Genomic DNA, 19,677 nt, shown 5'->3' with positions numbered 1-19,677 from the left:
GCCACCACCGCCCGGCTATTATTTTCTTCTCAAGACTCTTCTTTGGTCCTGTTTTATCTTAGAATATAAAATAACATTTAGACTTGGGGTGTGACTTAGTAGTAGATTTATCTGTCGTGCATGGGACTCTGTGTTCAGTCGTCAATACGGACAAATAATTTCGTGATGCCACTACTGATATCATCAGTGAGCCTTTAAATATTGTGTTCAACTTACAATAGTGGCTACAAGTTTTCTAGAATTCTTAAATATACATGGAATCAACTACATCTTATCATTGTACTGTCAGGTTTTAGGTTTTGTTTTGTTTTTATTTTTGAGACAAGATCTTGCTGTGTAGCAGTGGCTCGCTCTTACTGTGTACTTAGATATATTCACTATATAGTTCAGAGCCACCTGCCTTTGCTCTCAAAGTGCTAGGGTGTGAGCCACCATGCCCAGCCTGGTTTTCATTTTAGAGGCAGGGTTCTCACTACTTAGAAACAACAGACATTTTTTTTAAAATGTTAATTATGTGCTGTCTGTCTGTCTGTTTTGTCCATGCTTGTCTGTGGGTCAGAATGTATTTTTGTGCATTTGAGAGCAGTGCTTGCAGAAGTCAAATGGGTACATTGAATCCCTTGGAACTGGAGTTACAGGCAGCTGTGATCTGCCCACCTTGGATGCTGTGAATCAAATTGCATCCTCCCCAGAAACAGTGTATGTTCTCGGTATATGCATCACTGAGCTGTCTCTCTAGTTCCCAATTTTAGTATTGTTTTAAGACTTATTTCTTTTTCTAGGTATGACTGTTTTGCTTGTATTTATGTAAATGTACTCCATTTGGGCCTTCTGCCCACAGAGGCCAGAAAAGGACATCAGTTTTTTTCTTAGAATTCCAGTTCCAGGTACTGGAGAGATGGCTCAGCGGTTAAGAGCACCGACTGCTCTTCCGAATGTCCTGAGTTAGAATCCCAGCAACCACATGGTAGCTCACAACCATCTGTAATGAGATCTGACGCCCTCTTCTGGTGTCTCTGAAGACAGATACAATGTACTTAGATATAATAATAAATACATCTTTAAAAAATAAAAGAATTCCAGTTCCAGCCAAGTTTTCTGGAATAATATCCAGTGCCCTTAACTGCTGAGCTATCTCTCCAGACCTGGCCTTTATTAAACTCTAATAGGCCTCCTGAGTACTGGGATTACAGTCATGTACCACCAATCCCATTTAATCCTGCATTCTTAGATAGAATTTAATATGTGTGGGCTATGTTTGCATTTAAAAATTAATACATGTCACTAGAATTCTATAATAATTTTAAGTGTAGAAATAGAGTTGGATGTGGTGACTGACCCCTTTAATCCCAGCACTTGGGAGGCAGAGGCATGGGAATCTCTGAGTTCAAGGTTAGCCTGGTCTATAAATATACCTATAATCTCAGCACTTGGGAGGTTAATGCTTTTGAAGACTTGCTAAGTGCAAAACCCTGCATCAACAGAACAAAACAAGCTCTGCTGTGAATGTAAGTGTTATGCATACCAGGCTAGCCTTAAACTTGGTGTGTTTGATGTGTTGCTGTTGATAACCTTAAACTCTTGACCTTCCAGCCCTACCTACTCTTGCAGTGTGCATCACCACAACCCGACTCATTTAGAATATCTTTGTCTATGTCTGTGCTTAGGTGTGCTTGCATATGTGTGTGTTGGTGCACATGCGTGTGTGTAAGCCAGAGGTTGCTGTCCAGTGCCTTCCTTCATTCCTCATCACCTTTTTCTTTTCTGAGACAGGCTCTTCCATTTGAACCTGGAGCCTAATGACTGGGCAAGAATGGCTGGCCAGCAAGTCTCCAAGGATCCTCCTGTCTCGACCTTCCCAGTGCTAGGACTACAAGTGTGTGCCATGCCAGGCATGGTGGCATATACATTTAATTCCCAGCCCTTGGGAGGCAGAGGCAGGTGGATATCTGTGAGTTCAAGACCATCCTGATCTACAAATCGAGTTCCAGAACAGCCAGGGCTGTTACATAGAGAAACCATGTCTGAAAAACAAACAAAATATGGGTAACTGGAGATCTGAATTCAGATCTTCATGCTTCATGGCCAATACTTTACTGACTGAGCCATCTCCCACACCCTGCCTGGGTTGTCTGTAAACAAAGAATCAGAATTAAATTAGAAGAAACTGTGTCTTCAGTCTTATTTATAGGCTACGGACATAAAAAAACAATATTAAAATTGTCAGAAAGGGAAAATTTAGTGTCCCGTCTCTTATTTGTCCTAGGCTTTGAGCCTCCAGCCCCCTCTGTCACTCGTTTTCTGAACACAAGAGCAATGAAGGAAACTTTCAGGAGTTACATGGAGTTGCTTGTTAGCATTGCTCTGGATCCTGACACCATGCAAGCCCTAGAAAAGAGCAACGGTATGGCCTGCTGAGAAGCTCAGTCAAAACTTTTTGTTTAAATAAATTTTCTCACTGTTGTCACTTTTGTTTTATTTTGTTGTTTATTCTTGGGGTTTTTTGTTTGTTTTAGAACAATGTGTCATTGTATAGACAAGGCTGGCCTGGAACTCACAGATCCCCAGGCCGCTGCCTTATAAGTGCTGGAACTAAAGGTATGCACTACCACACTTGGCCTTCTTTATTTCTATAATAAAAAATATTACAGAACTCTAGTGACATGTACTAAATGTCTAATGCAAACATAGCCTTTGCATATATAAAATTTCATTTAAATTCAATGGCAAGACTGCAGGATTAAATGAGATTGGTCCATGACTGTAATCTCAGCACTTGAGTTGCAGAGGCATGGGGATCTCTGTATGCCGCCATGCTTGACACTTTTTTCCCTAATGCTTGCTGTTGCTTATATACTTATTGTGGTATATGTAATGTGTGCCAATACTGTGCTGGTAAATTAACAGCTATTTAATATGTTACCAAAAACTATTAATTTGTTTTTGTCATATTGTTACTTACCCCTTTTCTAATATAACCATTTTGACTCATTTTTGACAATGGGTTACAATTACTTTTCTTCCTCTCCTTTATCTTTGCCTCAGATTCCAGTGAATTAAGAATATCTCATCTAGGTGTTGTGGTAGATACCTTTAATCACAGCATTCAGGAGTCAGAGGCAGATATATCTGAGTTCTAGGCCAGCTAGAGTTACATAGTGAGACCCAGTGTCAAACAAAATCTTTGGGTGGGATTATAGTTAATGATAAGGTACTTACATAACATGTGCAAGGCCCTGGCTCCATCTCCAGTACTAGCCAGAAAAACAAGTCTTGTTCATGTTCAATAACTTAGAATGTTAAACCAGTTTGTATTTTGTAGCATTACTTTTGTTTAATAATAAATGAGATTTAGAGAAATTAATCATCCTCCTAGTGGTCATTGTTTTGTTTTAGTTAAGATAAAGTGCTAGGCCTGGTGGTGCATACATTTAATCCCAGCATTTGAGAGGCAGAAGCAAGTAGATCAAAGCTAACCTGGTCTATGTACCAGTCAGAATGGGCTATATAATCAGGACTTGTCCCTCCAAAAAAATGAAAGAAAAAGCAGGACTTGGGCAACAGATACCATTGCTATGCAAAGTTGCTGCTGCTTTCTTGCTTGTTTGATAAACCAACTATGCAGGCTGACCTTTGTTCTGAAAGCTAAATGACATTTGTTTGTCTATTTAGAGACAGGGTTTCTCTGTGTAGCCCTGGCTGTTCTCAAACTCAGAGATCTACCTGCCTCTCCCTCCAACATGCTGGAGTTAAAGGCTTGTGCCACCACCCCTCTAGTTTAATTAAATGCCTATTTCTATATTATATACAAGCCATCAAATTTAATGTCTCCTAATAAACAGATGATTTGAAGTTCCCCTTCAAAAGGAGCATGTTTCAAATATTTGTGTTACGGAGAACACAGGTAAACAGCTAGTAGCCCTTAAAGAGGAAACACAAAAATCCCTTTAAATATTACAGGAAAGGGCTGGAGTGCTCAGCGGTTAAGAGCACTGACTGCTCTTCCAAAGGTCCTGAGTTCAATTCCCATTAACCACATGGTGGCTCACAACCATCTGTAATGGGATCCAATGCCCTCTTCTGGTGTGTCTGAAGACAGCTACAATGTACTCATATAAATAAAANTAAATAAATCTTTAAAAAAAAAAATTACAGGAAAACACAATGAAACAGGCGAAGGAAATGAACAAAACCATCCAAGATCTAAAAATGGAAATAGAACCAATAAAGACATCACAAAGGGAGATAACCCTAGAGTTAGAAAACCTAGGAATGAGTTTAGGAGTTATAGATGTAAGCATCACCAACAGAATACAAGAGATAAAAGAGAGAATCTCAGGTGCAGAAGATACCATAGAAAATATTGACACAATAGTCAAAGAAAATGCAAAAAGCAAAATTCTCCTAACCCAAAACATCCAGGAAATCCAGAACATAATGAAAAGACAAAACCTAAGAAGAGAGTGAAGATTCCCAACTTAAAGGGCGAGTAAATATCTTAAACAAAATTATAGAAGAAAACTCGCCTAACCTAAAGAAAAAGATGCCTATGAACATATAAGAAACCTACAGAGCCTGGCAGCAGTGGCACATGCCTTTAATCCCAGCACTTGAGAGGCAGGGGCAGGCCAGTTTCTGAGTTTGAGGTCAGCCTGGTCTACAGAGTGAGTTCCAGGACAGTTAGGGCTAGAGAAACCCTGTTTTGAAAAACAAAAACAAAAAAAAGAAACGTGCAGAACTCCAAATAGACTGGATGCACTAAACAAAGGAAGAATATTAAAAGCAGTAATGAAAAAGGGTCAAGTAATATATAAAGGCAGACCTATCAGAATTACACCAGACTTCTCACCAGAGACTATGAAAGCCAGAAGATACTGGACAGATGTCATACAGACCCTAAGAGAACACAAATGCCAGCCCTGGCTATTATAACCAGCAAAAATCTCAATTACCATAGATGGAGAAACCAAGATATTCCATGACAAAGCCAAATTTATACAATATCTTTTCATAAACCCAGCCCTACAAAGTATAATAGATGGAAAACACCAACACAGGGAAGGAAACTTCACCCTAGAAAAAGCAAGAAAGTAATCGTTCAGCAAACCCAAAAGAAGATAGCCACACAAACATAATTCCACTGCCAACAACAAAAATAACAGGAAGTAACAATTACTTTTCCTTAATATGTCTTAACATCAATGCACTCAATTCCCCCCAAAAGACATAGACTAATAGACTGGATATGTAAACTGGACCCAGCATTTTGCTGCATACAGGAAACCCACCTCAGTGACAAAGGCAGACACTACCCCAAAGGAAAAGGTTGGAAAGCAATTTTACAAGCAAATGGTCCCAAGAAACAAGCTGGAGTAGCCATTCTAATATCAAATAAAGTCAACTTTCAACCAAAAAGTTACTACAAAAGGTAAGGAAGAACACTTCATACTCATCAGAGGAAAGATCTACCAAGATGAACTCTCAATTCTGAACATCTGTGCTCTAAATGCAAGGACACCCACATTCATAAACTACTAAAGCTCGAAGCACACATCCTACCCCACACAAAGATAGAACCTATAGAGACCACTTCCAGTAGATAGGCACAGCCTGTGGTTGAGGGGTGGAGCCACCCACTCATCTCAGTTTTTTTTTAACCCAGAAATTTTCCTGTCCAAAGGAAGAACAGGGACAAAAAATGGAACAGAGACTGAAGGAAAGGCCAACTGGGGACTGCCCAAACCCAACACTGTCACCATGGTCAAGAGGTGCTCATGGAGAGGAACCAAGTGTGGCAGTTCCTAGGGAGGTCCGGCCAGCAACTGACCAATGCAGAGGGGGATGCTTGGAGCCAACCATTGGGCTGAACTCAGGGAGTCTGGTGAGGGAGCTGGCAGAAGGACTAGAGGAGCTGAAGGGGATTGCAACCCAATTGGAAAAAGAACATAGGCTGTCCTGACTACCCAATTCTCCCAGACACTAGACCACCAACCAAGGAGTGTACCTAAAGGGATTTTTGACTGGAGATACATGTGTAGCAGAGGATGGCCTTGCCTGACAGCAGTGGGAGGGGATGGCCTTGGTCCTGGGGAAGTTTGGTGCCCCAGAGTAGTGGGATGCTGGAGCTTGGGGTGGGAGAGGGTGGATGGGTGGGGGAACACCCCCATACAGGCAAAAGGGAGAAGGGAGAGCAGATGTAAGATAGGGGGTGGGAGTGGCAGAAGGGTAACCTGGAAGTGGGATATCATGGAATGGGGATTTGGTGGAGAGCATAACCAGGAAGTAGGATATCATTTGAGATGTAAATAAATGGAATGATTAATAATAATAAAAGATTAAAAATAAATAACAAATATTTATGTTGATACTTATCTTGTTAAATTATTTCAGATGAGCTACTTTTACCACATATGAAAAAAATAGATGGAATGCTAAATGATAACCGGAAAAGACTTCTTGTGAATCTTCATTTGGACCAGCCATTCAAGGTATTTCCTGTTAGTGATGTCATTAGCAAGCCTCAGAACAGACAGTCTCAAACAAACAGAAAGAAAAGCTAACTAGTCATTCTCACTTCGGTAAAAATGTAACACTTTGTTAAAAATCTAACAAGATTTGTTTATGCATTATAAGTCTGTTCGGCATATTTTTTAGCTTTTTGTGTGTTTTATGTTTAAATTCATTTTTCAGTCATTTGTATGTAATGTTCCTTCTATAATTTTTTCATGTTTCCCAAAAGTAGTTTTCTTAAACTGCCATATTCAAGTTTTGTGTTCCTTTTATGTTCTTATATTTTTCAAAGACAAACTTTTATTTTCTGTGTATAGATTAGTGTTTTGTTTGCATATGCTTCATGCAGAATGTGCATGCAGTCCTGTTATAATTTCTAAAAACTTACACGTTTTGGAATGGAGAGATGACTCAGCAGTGGACCCAGGTTGGATTCCCGGCACCTACATTGTGGCTCACACCCATCTGTGACTCCAGTCTCAGGGACCTAATGCCTTCTTCTGCTACACACATGATACAGATAACAGTTAGGCAACACCCTTATATACATTAAGTCTTAAAAATAATTTAAAGAAATTTTATACTTTGACATTAAATCTATAATTAAAGATTAGCTGGGTGTGTGGGAATATATCTGTAATCTCAACACTTGGAAGGTGGAGGCGGATTGAGGAGTTAATAGATCTAGGACAGAAAGATAATCTGAACTCAGAAAATTTATCATAAAAGCTACTCAGTACAGAAAATTTCCCAGGCTTTGTTTTTAATGCATAACCCTCTGAACTATCTGTTATGTCTACTTCAACAGAGTTTGTTATTGTCTCCATTGATGGTAATTATATACGTTTGTGAGAAAAGTTAAATATCCCCCCCCCTTTTTTTTTTAAGATTTATTTACTCAGGCTGGAGAGATGGCTCAGAGGTTAAGGGCACCCACCGTATTGCTCACAACCATCCATAATGGGATCCGATGACCTCTTCTGGTATGTCTGAAGACAGTGACAGTGTGCTCATTACATATAAAAATAAAAATAAAAGATATATTTATTTTATGTATGTGAGTACACAATTACTCTCATCAGACACACCAGAAGAGGGCATCAGATCCCATTACAGATGGTTGTGAACTACCATGTGATTGCTGGGAATTGAACTCAGGACCTCTAAAAGAATAGTCAGTGCTCTTAGCCACTGACCACATCTCCAGCCCCATTAAATATTCTTGAAATTCTTTAAATAGAAGACTAAGAAAAAATGTTTCCTTTAGAAATGTTTAACACCACGAGGAAATGGTGGATCATACCTGTAATTTAAGCATTCTTGAGGTTGGGACAGGAGAACCGTAAGTTTCAGACCAGGTTGGCCTACGTAATAAGATTTTATCTTTAAAATAAGAAAAACTAAACAAGAGAAATATGTAATATGAAGGTAGGGGCATATAGTTCAGTGAGTGGGAGAATGCTTGCCTAAAACACATTAGCCAGCTTCATTGCTGTATACAACTCACAAATAAAGGAAAGAAAAATATTTAGTACCACATGCTATCATAAACTTGGTGCCTTTTAAATTTAGATTTAACTTTTATGTGTGACTTACCTACGTGTATTAGTCTTTAAATTTCATGTATTGTGATTTTCAATTCTAGATCAGAATTGTTTAAGTGGGGTATTTTTTAAGTGCAAATACCTTTGTATGTGGTAAAAGCACAAGTAATGCGAGGTAGGAGTTGATGGTAGCTCTTCAGTAGATATGCCAAAAGTCGTACTATGTTTATCAAGTTTGATTTCCCTGTTACACTTATAACTAAGAAAAATTGTAGTTTTTAAAATGTACTGTTGTCAGGTTCACAATACCAGTTTGTAAAATATGTCAGTCTGGAAAATTAAATTGCATTCTGAATCATAATTGTTACAGCACTTTTAACCCCTACTGTCATAATTCATGCTATTGTTAGCTAAATCGAATTTTAGAAACCTGTGGTCTGCAGGGTTCGTTCTGTTACTGTGTGCAGCTTTTCAGGTCACAGTGCCTTACCCAGCAGGTAGGGGCACCAGTGTCAGAACCAGCTCTGCCATCTGACCACTGTATCGTCAGTGGTGGCTCTCTGTCTGTGGAGAGCTCACTATCAAACTCTGGTTCAGGATTTATCTCACAAGTTCTTTCTGTGCAGTACAAGGAAGCAAAAGAAGTGAGACAGGATACATGGCCATTATTCTTTTTTTTTTTTTTTTTCCTTTTTTTTTGAGACAGGATTTCTCTGTGTAGCCTTGGCTGTCCTGGAACAACTCACTCTGTAGACCAGGCTGGCCTCGAACTCAGAAATCCGCCTGCCTCTGCCTCCCAAGTGCTGGGATTAAAGGCGTGCCCCACCACGCCCAGCTATGGCCATTATTAATGTCTTCTGTCCACATCTTCATTTAGAGTCCAATGACTCACTGTAGCTGGTTTACCTCTGGTTCAAGGTATTAGTCACAGTTTAAGTGATAAGAGCTTTGAAGAATGAATATGTTCCTACTTTCCAATCAGAGAGGGATTACTAATAATTACTTAGGAGTTCCTTCAGCATAATGTACTATTGCTCAAAAAATGAGGATATATTATTAGCCCAGATTCAAAGAATGGAAAGACAGTTCAAACCATGTGGGCAAAAGTACAAAGAACTTGAAACTCTATCCCAACTGTAGCCATCCGCATGGGGTATATGTGTGTGCTTATGTGTATAAGTTTTGAATGGCTGAATTCAGATTAGTTTTCTTCTGATGTCAGTTATTATCCTTCATTATTTTAAAGAATGCTTTGGAAAGTTTTCCTGAACTGACAATTATTACTCGAGAATCTAAAGCAAAGAGTGGAGGATCTGCTATTTCTAAGATCAAAATGAATGGCAAAGCTTATAATAAGAAAACTCTAAGGACTTGTAAAACAACCACTAAATCTGCACAGGTAAGAATGTAGTGCTTAATAAATTAACACAGCTCCTATGAAATCATTGATATAAGCAAGCATGTTATTATAAAGGGTCAGATCTTTGGGAGAGGAGTAGGCAGTGTGGTCTCAAGAGCAGGCACTGTTGTCTTCTCTGTATGCCTCAAGTACTCAGAGAAATTTTTTCACAGAATTTATAAGTAGAGTAATAAAGGAAACTATCCCATGTGCAAGTTTATGTGTTTGTACATAGTTTTAGATCAATTTAATTAATTAATTTAAATTTTAAATTAATTAATTTTTAATTCAGTAAAAAATATTTATGTGCAACATATTTTGAAATATGTGTATGCATTAAAGAGAAGTAAACATGGAAGTTAAGTTTTTTTTAGCCTATTCAAAATTATGTGTACAAAGTTTGGAAGTACATATACTAGTGTGTGTATACAATATAAGATTGAATATTAGTATACCTCTACAGTCATTAAAATGAGATTTAAGGGCTAGAGAGATGGCTCAGCTGTTAACATTGACTGCTCTTCCAGAGGTCCTGAGTTTGAGTCCCAGCAACCACATGGTGGCTCACAACCAACTGTAATGGGATCTGATGCCCTCTTCTGATGTGTCTGAAGAGAACAATGATATACTTATATACATAAAATAAATAAATCTTTATTTTAAAAATGACAGGTGTTCATCTCCATAGTATACATTATTGCAGTCTTTTCAGTATAACAATTTCACATAAAAATTGTATTCTAAGCTCAGTGGGGATAGCACACGCCTTTAATCCCAGCACTCAGGAGACAGAAGCAGGTGGGTCTCTTGAGTTTGAGGCCAACGTGGTCTACAGATGGAGTTTCAGGACAGCCAAGGCTACACAGAGAAACCATGTCTGGAAAAAACAACTTATTTTGTAAGCCAGACATGGTGGTGGTTCATGCCTGAATCCTAGCACTTGTCAGGTGAAAGCACAAAGATCAGGAGTTTGAGGACAGCTTCAGCTTCAAGCTACATAGCAATATTAAGGGTCGCCTGTGCTATATGTCTCAGAAAAAGCAAACAAAAACTAGAAATATATTCACAAAAGCAAGAAGTACGTAGTTATTCCAGCCACCTCTCTTGAGACAAGGTATCACTATACTTTGCTCTATATACCAGGTTGACTTTAAACTCTAGACTCATCTGCTTCTGGAGTACCAAGATTAAAATCATATGTAAACTGGGTGGTGGTGGCACACACTTTTACTCCCAGTACTCAGGAAGCAGAGGCAGGTAGACCTCTGCATTTGAGGCCAGCCTAGTCTACAGGGTGAATTCCACAACCTCCAAAGCTATTACACAGAGAAATTGTCTTGAAAAACCAAAAATAAATAAATTAAATCATATGCCATCATGCTTGATTTAAAATTGTTTACTTTATGCAAAGAAGAGATAGACCGCCCCCATTAATTGTCTCTCAGACAACTACAACAAAACACTTATAGTGTGCCAAATACAGTACTAAGTACTGGAGTACTAGAAAGATGGCTCTATCATACCTATATACGGAATCAAAAACAATAGAATAAATCAAAGTACCATAGTGACAGCTAGTAAAAACTCCATGTTCTCATATAATTTCTGTTTAATGGATAAGGATGCAGTGACATACATATAATAAAAACAAAGTTATTCAAATTGTAGGTGGGTAAAAAAATGTTAGAACCTGTATGAGGTGCACTTTGTGGGTCACTGTATTGAGTGATTTTTTTTTTTTTTTTTTTTTTTTTAATGCAGAGAGGTAAATGACAGGAGTATCAGGGGGATCAGGGGTTCAAAGCCAGCCTCAACCTCATGGAACCTGTTTTTGTTTGTTTTTGTTTGTTTTGGGTTTTTGTTTTGTTTGTTTTTGTTTGTTTTTTTGTTTTGGGTTTTTTGAGACAGGGTTTCTCTGTATAGCCCTGGCTGTCCTGGAACTCACTTTGTAGACCAGCCTGGCCTCGAACTCAAAAATCCACCTGTCTCTGCCTCCCAAGTGCTGGGAATAAAGGTGTGTGCCACCACCGCCAGGCCATGGAACCTGTTTTAAGAAAGAAATCGAGGTCCTGTAACCAATCGGAGGCCTAAGCCAGCCAGAGGGAGGCCCTGACTCAGCAACAGGAGAATATAGCAGGCAACATGTCTACTATTTTGCTATCTAAAATGTTTCTACTTAGATTTTTTTTATGCTAGTTTGTTTTTCATAGGGCATGTACTCATAATATGATAAAGATAAATTAAAATATAATTTAAGTTTAAGTTCCTATGTATATTAATACAGCATTATACCTTACCATATTAAGACATTTTTCAGGTTCTTGTAAAATTACCTCTGATGTTACATGAAAAATGCCTGTGACCATTTTTTTCTGTTTTAGGAGTTTGCTGTTGATCCAGAGAAAATACAGTTATATTCCTTATATCATTCACTCCATCATTATAAATACCATGTTTATCTGATATGTAAGAATGAGGTAATTTCTTTTTATTTATTTAAAATGAAGTAACATGTTATTTAAAATTTGTTTGTTTGGGTTTGTTGTTGATGTTGTTTGATTTTCAAGACAGGGTTTTTCTGTTTAGCACTACCTGTCCTGGAACTTATAGACCAGGCTAGCCTTAAACTCACAGAGATCTACCTGGGATTAAAGGTGTGCACCACCACTGCCTGGCTCACTAACACCTATTCTAACCAGTTCTATAAAGTGTGTATCTATGTGTTTAATTGTTTTACCTGTATGTGTGTCTGTGTACTATGTATGTAATGTGTTTTCAGAGATCAGAAGAGGGCATTGGAGCCTCTGGAACTAGAGAACAGACAGTTGTGAGCCACCATGTGGACAGTGGAAAGCAAACCCAGGTCTTCAGGAACAGTAACTACTCTTGACTGCTGAGCCTTCTTCAGCCTCATAGTACTAGTTTTGAGTATCAGTTTAAATTAGCAGAACCATACCTGATATGTTAGGCACCAGCCTCAAAAAGACAGATGTTCTTAAGTCTAAAGCAGAAAGCAAAGATGGTGGATGAAAATTATGTTGACTATTTTGACAGTGATATGAGTTAGCATTCATATCAGTATTTGTCATTTGCGGGGTTGCTGGAGACATACCTTGCTCAGTGGTTTAGTGCATATATATATGCATTCAGGCAAAACACCCTTTATGTAAAATAGTATTTGTTATTGGCTTTTAAGACAATTGGAAGAAAATTTGAAAGCATGAAGCTGGGTAGTTGGTGGCACACGCCTTTAATCCCAGCACTTGGGAGGCAGATGCAGGAGGATCTCTGAGTTTGAGGACAGCCTGGTCTACAGAGTGAGTTCCAGGGCAGTCAGGACTATACAGAGAAACCTTGTTTTGAAAAACAAAACAAAATAAGGAATGAAGTACTTTACCAAGAATTTTACTCTGCTCTGTGGAGCCAAGATAACAGGAGTTGATCTCATCTGAACTTACCTGGAAAAAAAAAATCATTTGCTATAGCTGGGGTAAGGTAAGTGAAACTGATCAACTGAAAGGCAGAGTCCAAAAAGCAAAAGGAAATGCCAGGCAGTGGTGGCACACACCTTTAATCCCAGCACTTGGGAAGCAGATGCAGGAGGACTTCTGAATTTGAGACCAGCCTGGTCTACAGAGTGAGTTCTAGGACAGCCAGGGCTACATAGAGAAACCCTGTCTCCCAAAACCAAAAAAAAAAAAGGAAAAGAATGAAAGGCAGGGTCATGCCTCTAATCCCAGCACTCAGGAGGATCACTGTGAATTCAAACCCTGGGTTTGGGTTCTGGGCTAGCCAAGACTACATAGTAAGACCCTGTCTCATTTAAAACAATAACAGAAAGGGCAGTGCCTGCAGGTGTGTTTGTAAGGCTTTAAGTTTAAAGTGGTATGTATAAACTAATGCAACCATTTAATTTCTCTTAGATATCATCTGTGCAGAAAAAAAATGAAGATTTAGGACAGGAAGAAATTGTTCAACTTTGTATGAAAAATGTAAAGTGGGTGGAGGACCTATTTGAAAAATTTGGAGAACTTCTAAATCATGTGCAACAGAAATGTTCCTAACATGTCCACAGAATCCCACATTTTTATAGCACTAATGAAGTGTGGAAGGCTAGTGTCACAGATAATGCAGTCCTCTAGCAGAGGCCTCTTGTAGCATCCCCTGCTGTGGGGAACTGTGACCAGACCTTTGCTGCCATGGAAACCAGTCCTTTTATCCTAATGAATGGTTTTTCTAGTTTATAAACTGTGGGGTGACTGTCAAATGATAAAGCATGCACTAAGTATAATTTTATTGCTAGAGAAATAACATTGACATGATCTGACTTTTCCCCATGACGTGTCAGAAGAGACAGCAGAAAGCATTTGTGTCTGGCCACAGTGCAGAAAGTATTGTAAGTTGTGGAAAGTAATCTGATGTGTGGCATCCTGTGTAAAAAGGTCTTCAGTTTAGAACGTGAAGCTCAGCAGCTGCACCCTGCTCTGTGGACTCCTTTAGCATGTCCGGGAAACAGTGTGAAGCTGTGCAATTCTGTGACTGCTTTTTGTATCGAGTTACATTGTGATGGAAAAAAAGTGACATTATTTTCCCTGTTTCAAAGAAAAGTAATTTTGTTTATAGTATGTTTTTACTTTGGAAATTTTTTCAACTGTACATTTTATTTTACTGATAGTTGTATTTTTCAAAAGAAAATGTGATTTTAATTGTTCTTTCTGTATTTCGTTGTTTTCAGTAAACCCTGTGTAGGTACATGTCATTTGCATCATAAATTCTGTCTTGAAGTGGACATTTTTGTTCATACCCTTTTGCCATAGTATTACTCAGAAGATTAATTCGGTGCTAGAATTAGTTTAGCTTTATAAATGGGACTGTGTGAAACACTGCATTTAATTTCATATTTCATAAAATAAATTTCTTACCAAACTAGCACTTGATTTGCAACTGATTTGTCAAAGTAAAAATTATTGCCAGGCATAGTAGTGCATGCCTTTAATCCCAGCACTTGGGAGGCAGAGGCAGTCAGATCTCTTGAGTTCAGGCCAACCTGGTCTATATAGCTCCAGGACAGCCAGAGCTACAAACTGAGACCTTGTCCCCCTAGTACCCCCCCCCAACACACACACACACAAAATTAACAACTGATGCAGTTTGATGGCCCAGTGGGTATAGGCACTTGCAGCCAAGCTTGACAACCTGAGTTCCAAGACCCACACTGTGGAATAAGAGAACCAACTTCTGCAGAAGTCATGTCCCTACACAGATACACACATCAGGCTGTATGCAGTGTTACACACAGCTTTCCTAGCTCTCAGAACTGGAAGTGGAGTTCTCCTTCGGTGCCTTTAAGCTGTAAGCACACTAGTATAGCTTCCTTAAATTTGATGGAATTTCAAGTGGTTTAGCTGAAACAGTGAATGTATGGCCTTGTGTTGATTATTTTTTGTTGCCAACAGGATGCCTTGTTTGTGAAGATTTAATAGTGTCATTCTAAACGATGGCCTTTTTTAGGATTCAGAAGCAGTTGTAAATCATCGAACCTTTGTTTATTTTACCACCATTTAGTGCCTTACTCCCTATCTAGAAAGCAGTGTTACTGTCCAATGCCCAAATAAGACATGCTTACGTGGGCAAACCTGTTGTCTTGACTTTGAGAACAGACAATTAATTAATTTACTGAATTAATTAATTAATTTACTGAAGTTAAAACTTCAGTAAACTGACAAGAATTGAAGTTAACATGCCCCTTGGTTTAAGAATAAAACTCTGTTAACACTGGGTTAAAATGAATATCTGAGTTAGGCTTACATATTTATTTCCGGTGATTATCTTATTAAAAGCAATATCCTTAGCATTTTTACCTGCTGTTTGGCTCAGTGGTACCAAGTCATGGGAATTTCTCTCGGGGTCAAATGTTCCATTTCTGAAGGTTTTAGAAACCTACTTTGAGAACAGAAGCGACCTATTAGGCTTATTTTATGTAACAGCAATGCTGTTGGCAAGAGAATCATGAGATTTCATTTTATAAGCAGAGGAGAACAGGACGCAGCCATATTCCATTCTACTAGTATTGACCCTGGACACCGTATCTTTCTAACATGGAGCTGATACGCCTATATACCTTTACCTTCATCTTGAATTAAGTATAAGGTGCATGTTTGAACTTCTTTTTCATGAATAAATCTCTCAAGGTTAATCTTATTAAGAAATACTCATTTCTTTATTGGTTTTGTTGTTTAAAGCAGGGTCTCACACTCTAGCCCAGGCTGGTCTAGAACTCACTATTAGTCCATTGGCTCCAAATTCATGGCAGCCCACCTGTCTCAGCCTTCAGAATGCTGGGATCATAGGTATGAGCTGCCATGCCTGACTTTCCGTTCCCTTGTGAACTGCAGTTGCCCTCGGCCTGTTCACAGCTGAGTCCTGTTGTAAACCGTTTCACATATGAAGGCCAGGTCCTGTGATCTTCCCTCAAGACCCTGCTGCTCAGAGGAATTTCACCTCTCATTCATTCTTACAGCATAGGAAATATCAGCCTCAGGCCACAGAAGAAAGTAGGACTGTCTTACAGCCACACACCAGTCCTTTCTCTATAGGAAGCTAAAGAAATGATTAGTTGGATAGTCTTTGCCAGGGAATTTGAAATGTATGATATAGGAAAACATTTAGGTTGTAGACAAAGAGGTGAAGCACATATTGCCATAAGCTAGGAAAATGTTAAGAAAGATTGGATTTTCCTACATATAGGGATCTGGAGGGTGGGGATGTAGCTCAGTGCTTTACACTGGCTAGCATGTCTGAGACCCTGGGTTTTCTCCCCAACCCTCATCCCTCAAGCACACACAGAGAGCTGGGGTAGTTTCATGTAAAAGTTATTCTGGGTTGATATTTCTTACTACCCCAGAAAGCTGGCTGCCAAGGGGCCTCCTTGCCATTTGATATGACCTAGTCACTGCTTGATCTCTAATAAATCTGAATTTATGGTGACTTAGCACAGTAACTTGAACTAGAAACTGTCCATTTTCTTATGGTTTTGCCAAATTGGAAATATTGGTAAGATAGCAATTAATCATATTTTTAAATGTTTAATAAATTTTCCTATTTTTGAAAGTTCTAAATTTATTTAAATTTCTGGAACTTGAAAATTTATAGATGGGATTACTCATTAGGGCTATTTTCAAAGCTTCACATTTTTAAGCTAATTTTTTTATTAATTTACCATTTCTTCTCCTTGAAGCAGATAAATTCCAACCTATAACTCTATAAAGATACAGCTGTTTGTATTTGTGTGTTGGTGTCCGTCGCTGGTTCAAATGAGTGGTTGAAGAAAGGGTCTCCTTCCCGTTTCCTCACAGTCTCCTCTCTATATACCGCATTCCCCACCCCACTCCACCCCACCCCATGAGATCTACACGGGGGTTACTGATAACAGCTGTGTTTCAGGTGTAGGGAATGAAGCTTAATGTAGTTGCAGAATGCAATTCTTTTGGTTTGTTTTAAATGTTTTAGTTTCACAAAAATGCTTTTCAAATAGAGTGAAATAGCCCAGATACACAGCTGTTGGCATCTGTGTTCACAAATGCATGTTTTTGAAAATTACCTCTATGAAGAACAACTAAGGCTAAGGATACAAAAGCTTGCATTTGTAGTCCAGAATTTTCAATTGGTCCATTATACCATGTATGGAAATGTGAAAGACAATTTTGTATATTTGTTACTAACTCAGATCATTAAAGTGAAAACAATTTTTTAAACAAAATCAGAATGTGTTTGGATTTTTTTACCTTTCTGTTTTAAGATTTAAAAGCAGCAGATATTGTATAACTAAAAGCTATATATCATGTCCATATTTCTTGGAGAATACATAGAGTATTACCAAACTAGGTTATATGGTGCCAGCACTTAGAAGACAGCAGCAGGCAGTTGGAGGCCAGTTAAAGCTACATAGTGTAACTACATCTCAAACCTAGACCCACATATTTCAAGTGAAGTTACTGTCACATTTAGTCTCTTGTTCAGGCTATTAAAAGCACTGGTTTGGGGGCTGGAGAAATGGCTCAGCAGTTAACACTGGCTGCTTGCTCTTCTCGAGGATCCGGGTTCAATTCTCAGCAACCACATGGCAGCTGACAACTATAACTCCAGTTCCAGGGAATCCAATACCTTCACACGTCCGTGCAGGCAAAATAGCGATGTACATAAAATATATGAAAAAATATACTTCTAGGCAAAGCTTTATAATAACAATAATTCAAATGAAAACAAACAAAACAAAACTGGTTTTTCATCCCTTTACACAGAAAAGGCCTTACAAGTGCTAGAAAGATGCATGTTCTTGCAGGGGTCTGGGTTTGATTACCAGAGCCCACATGGCAGCTCACACTTACTTATCTATAACTCTAGTTGCAAGGGATCTTACACTCTTCTGACCTCCACAGGCTTGAGGCATGCAGGGCATACACAAACACATATGCAGACAAACTCCTAAAAGAAATCAGTTAACCTGGCAGACTACTTCAGCACAGGCCCTAACACTGCTCTGCTAGCTGGAAATTGCTGTTCATTCTAGTGTTTCCCACATGGTACTTTAGAAATTGTCACCAAGGGGCTGGAGAGAACTCCTTGCTTAAGAGCACATGCTCTCAGAGGGCCCAACTACTCTTCTCAGTTCCCACCAGGCAGCTCACCAGCATCCATGATGCCCGTCCAGAGGATGGAACCTCCTCTCATGGCCTCCGCCAGCATCAGGCACTCCATGGAGCACACACATCCATGCAGGCGAAACACTCAACAAGCAAAGTTATTCAAACGATTTGTACTGCAAAGCTAAAGGCTAGCCCTTACACTGTCTTGCTAATGTTTCCTTACTGTCTGGTCCTAGCATCTTACTAAGCTGTACTCACATCTCAAGAGAAGTTCTCTGAGCTAGCTATCCCTGTCCTTGAGATATTTCTGGACCTGTGAGGTGGCTCAGCAGCTGAAACATTCCTTGCAAGCCTGGTGATCTGAGTTGGATCCCTAGAACCCATGTAAAGCTGTAGGGAGAACCGACTCCACAAAACTGGCCTCTCATCTCCACACGTGCTCCTTGGCATCATACACAAAATTTAATTAAAAATCAATATTAACCGATACTACATCTTTTTCTTCCAAATAGAAAGATTTGATTAGCTTTATACATCACCTGTTCTGTGCCTCTGCATTAAGAAATCATCAGTTTGAAAAGTGTGCTCCAAAATAAAGCTAAGCTCAGTTGTTGGCCATTTTTAGTTATACGTAGTATCTCCTCTTCAGCTACAGTGAATTATTTAGTGCTAAGTGGTTTCAAATGAAAGGAAGGTACAATTACCTATTTGTCTTACCTATTTTCTGATGTTAATCAGGAGTCTAGAAATCACCTTGTTACGTTTTACACAAAGCTGTGATGTTTAGGAAAAGTTACTTTTTATCCAAATGGAGACTATGATTCTTTAATTTGGCTTCTAGATTTAGTACAAGGAAACAACAGAAACTCAGTCCCTCCTCATAACCCTTGACTGCTTTGGACAACCTTTTTTTTTTTTTTTTTTTGGATTGTATATGGGGATTTGTCTGCATGTGTGTATGTGTGCGTCCTGCCTGGTACCCAAGGATTCTCTGGATCCCCCAAAACTGGAGCTAGTTGTAAATCCACCTGCGTCTGCCTCCCATGTGCTGGGATAAAAGGCATGCACCACCACTGCCCAGCAGCAGCGTGTGATCTTAACCACTGAGCCATCTCTCCAGCCCCTACATCTTATGTTTTTAAGGTAGCATACAAGGTAGTGTGTGTGTGTGTGTGTAATCATATTTTAAACTTATTCATCCCCTTAACCCTCTACCCTTCCTCATCTCCTACCTCTCTTTCACTAGTCCCCTTTTCAAATACTCTTGCCTTGTGTTTCACATCACACAAATTCCATCACCCTTGCCTGTCCTCTTTAAAGATCTCTTCCCTCATCCCATTTCTACTTTCATAACCACATGCACACACACAAATTCCTCAAGAGAACGCAATATCTTGCTTAACATGTCCTCCAGTTCTATCCACATATTACAGGCCTGAGAGTCCATGTGGAAAGATGGCCTTTAAAGAGGTGACTAAGGGCTGGGCGGTGGTGGCGCACGCCTTTATTCCCAGCACTTGGGAGGCAGAGGCAGGTGGATTTCTGAGTTCGAGGCCAGCCTGGTCTACAAAGTGAGTTC

The 19,677-nt window shown here is 39.1% G+C and overlaps 1 protein-coding gene across 4 annotated transcripts in view; it reads left to right on the top strand.

The window, feature by feature from the left end:
- Positions 1-14,382, top strand: part of Qser1 (glutamine and serine rich 1) — a 59,973-nt gene extending 45,591 nt beyond the window's left edge. For 2 of the 4 annotated variants that reach the window (XM_029536178.1, XM_021193060.2), the window contains exons 8-12: positions 2,267-2,404; positions 6,391-6,488; positions 9,301-9,453; positions 11,835-11,930; positions 13,377-14,382. In XM_029536178.1, the coding sequence (XP_029392038.1) occupies positions 2,267-2,404; positions 6,391-6,488; positions 9,301-9,453; positions 11,835-11,930; positions 13,377-13,517 (626 nt within the window). In that variant the 3' untranslated portion in view covers positions 13,518-14,382. Of the gene's footprint in view, positions 1-1,773; positions 1,863-2,266; positions 2,405-6,390; positions 6,489-9,300; positions 9,454-11,834; positions 11,931-13,376 lie in introns of those variants that run through there. The other 2 variants (XM_029536179.1, XM_029536180.1) reach the window with 2 other exon arrangements.
- The last annotated feature ends 5,295 nt before the right edge of the window (positions 14,383-19,677 follow it).

This window comes from Mus pahari, chromosome 3, assembly GCF_900095145.1.
Source record: "Mus pahari chromosome 3, PAHARI_EIJ_v1.1, whole genome shotgun sequence".
NCBI classification, from domain to species: Eukaryota; Metazoa; Chordata; class Mammalia; order Rodentia; family Muridae; genus Mus; species Mus pahari.
Note: the sequence above shows the minus strand (reverse complement) of the source record. Positions and strands in the feature narration are given on the sequence as shown.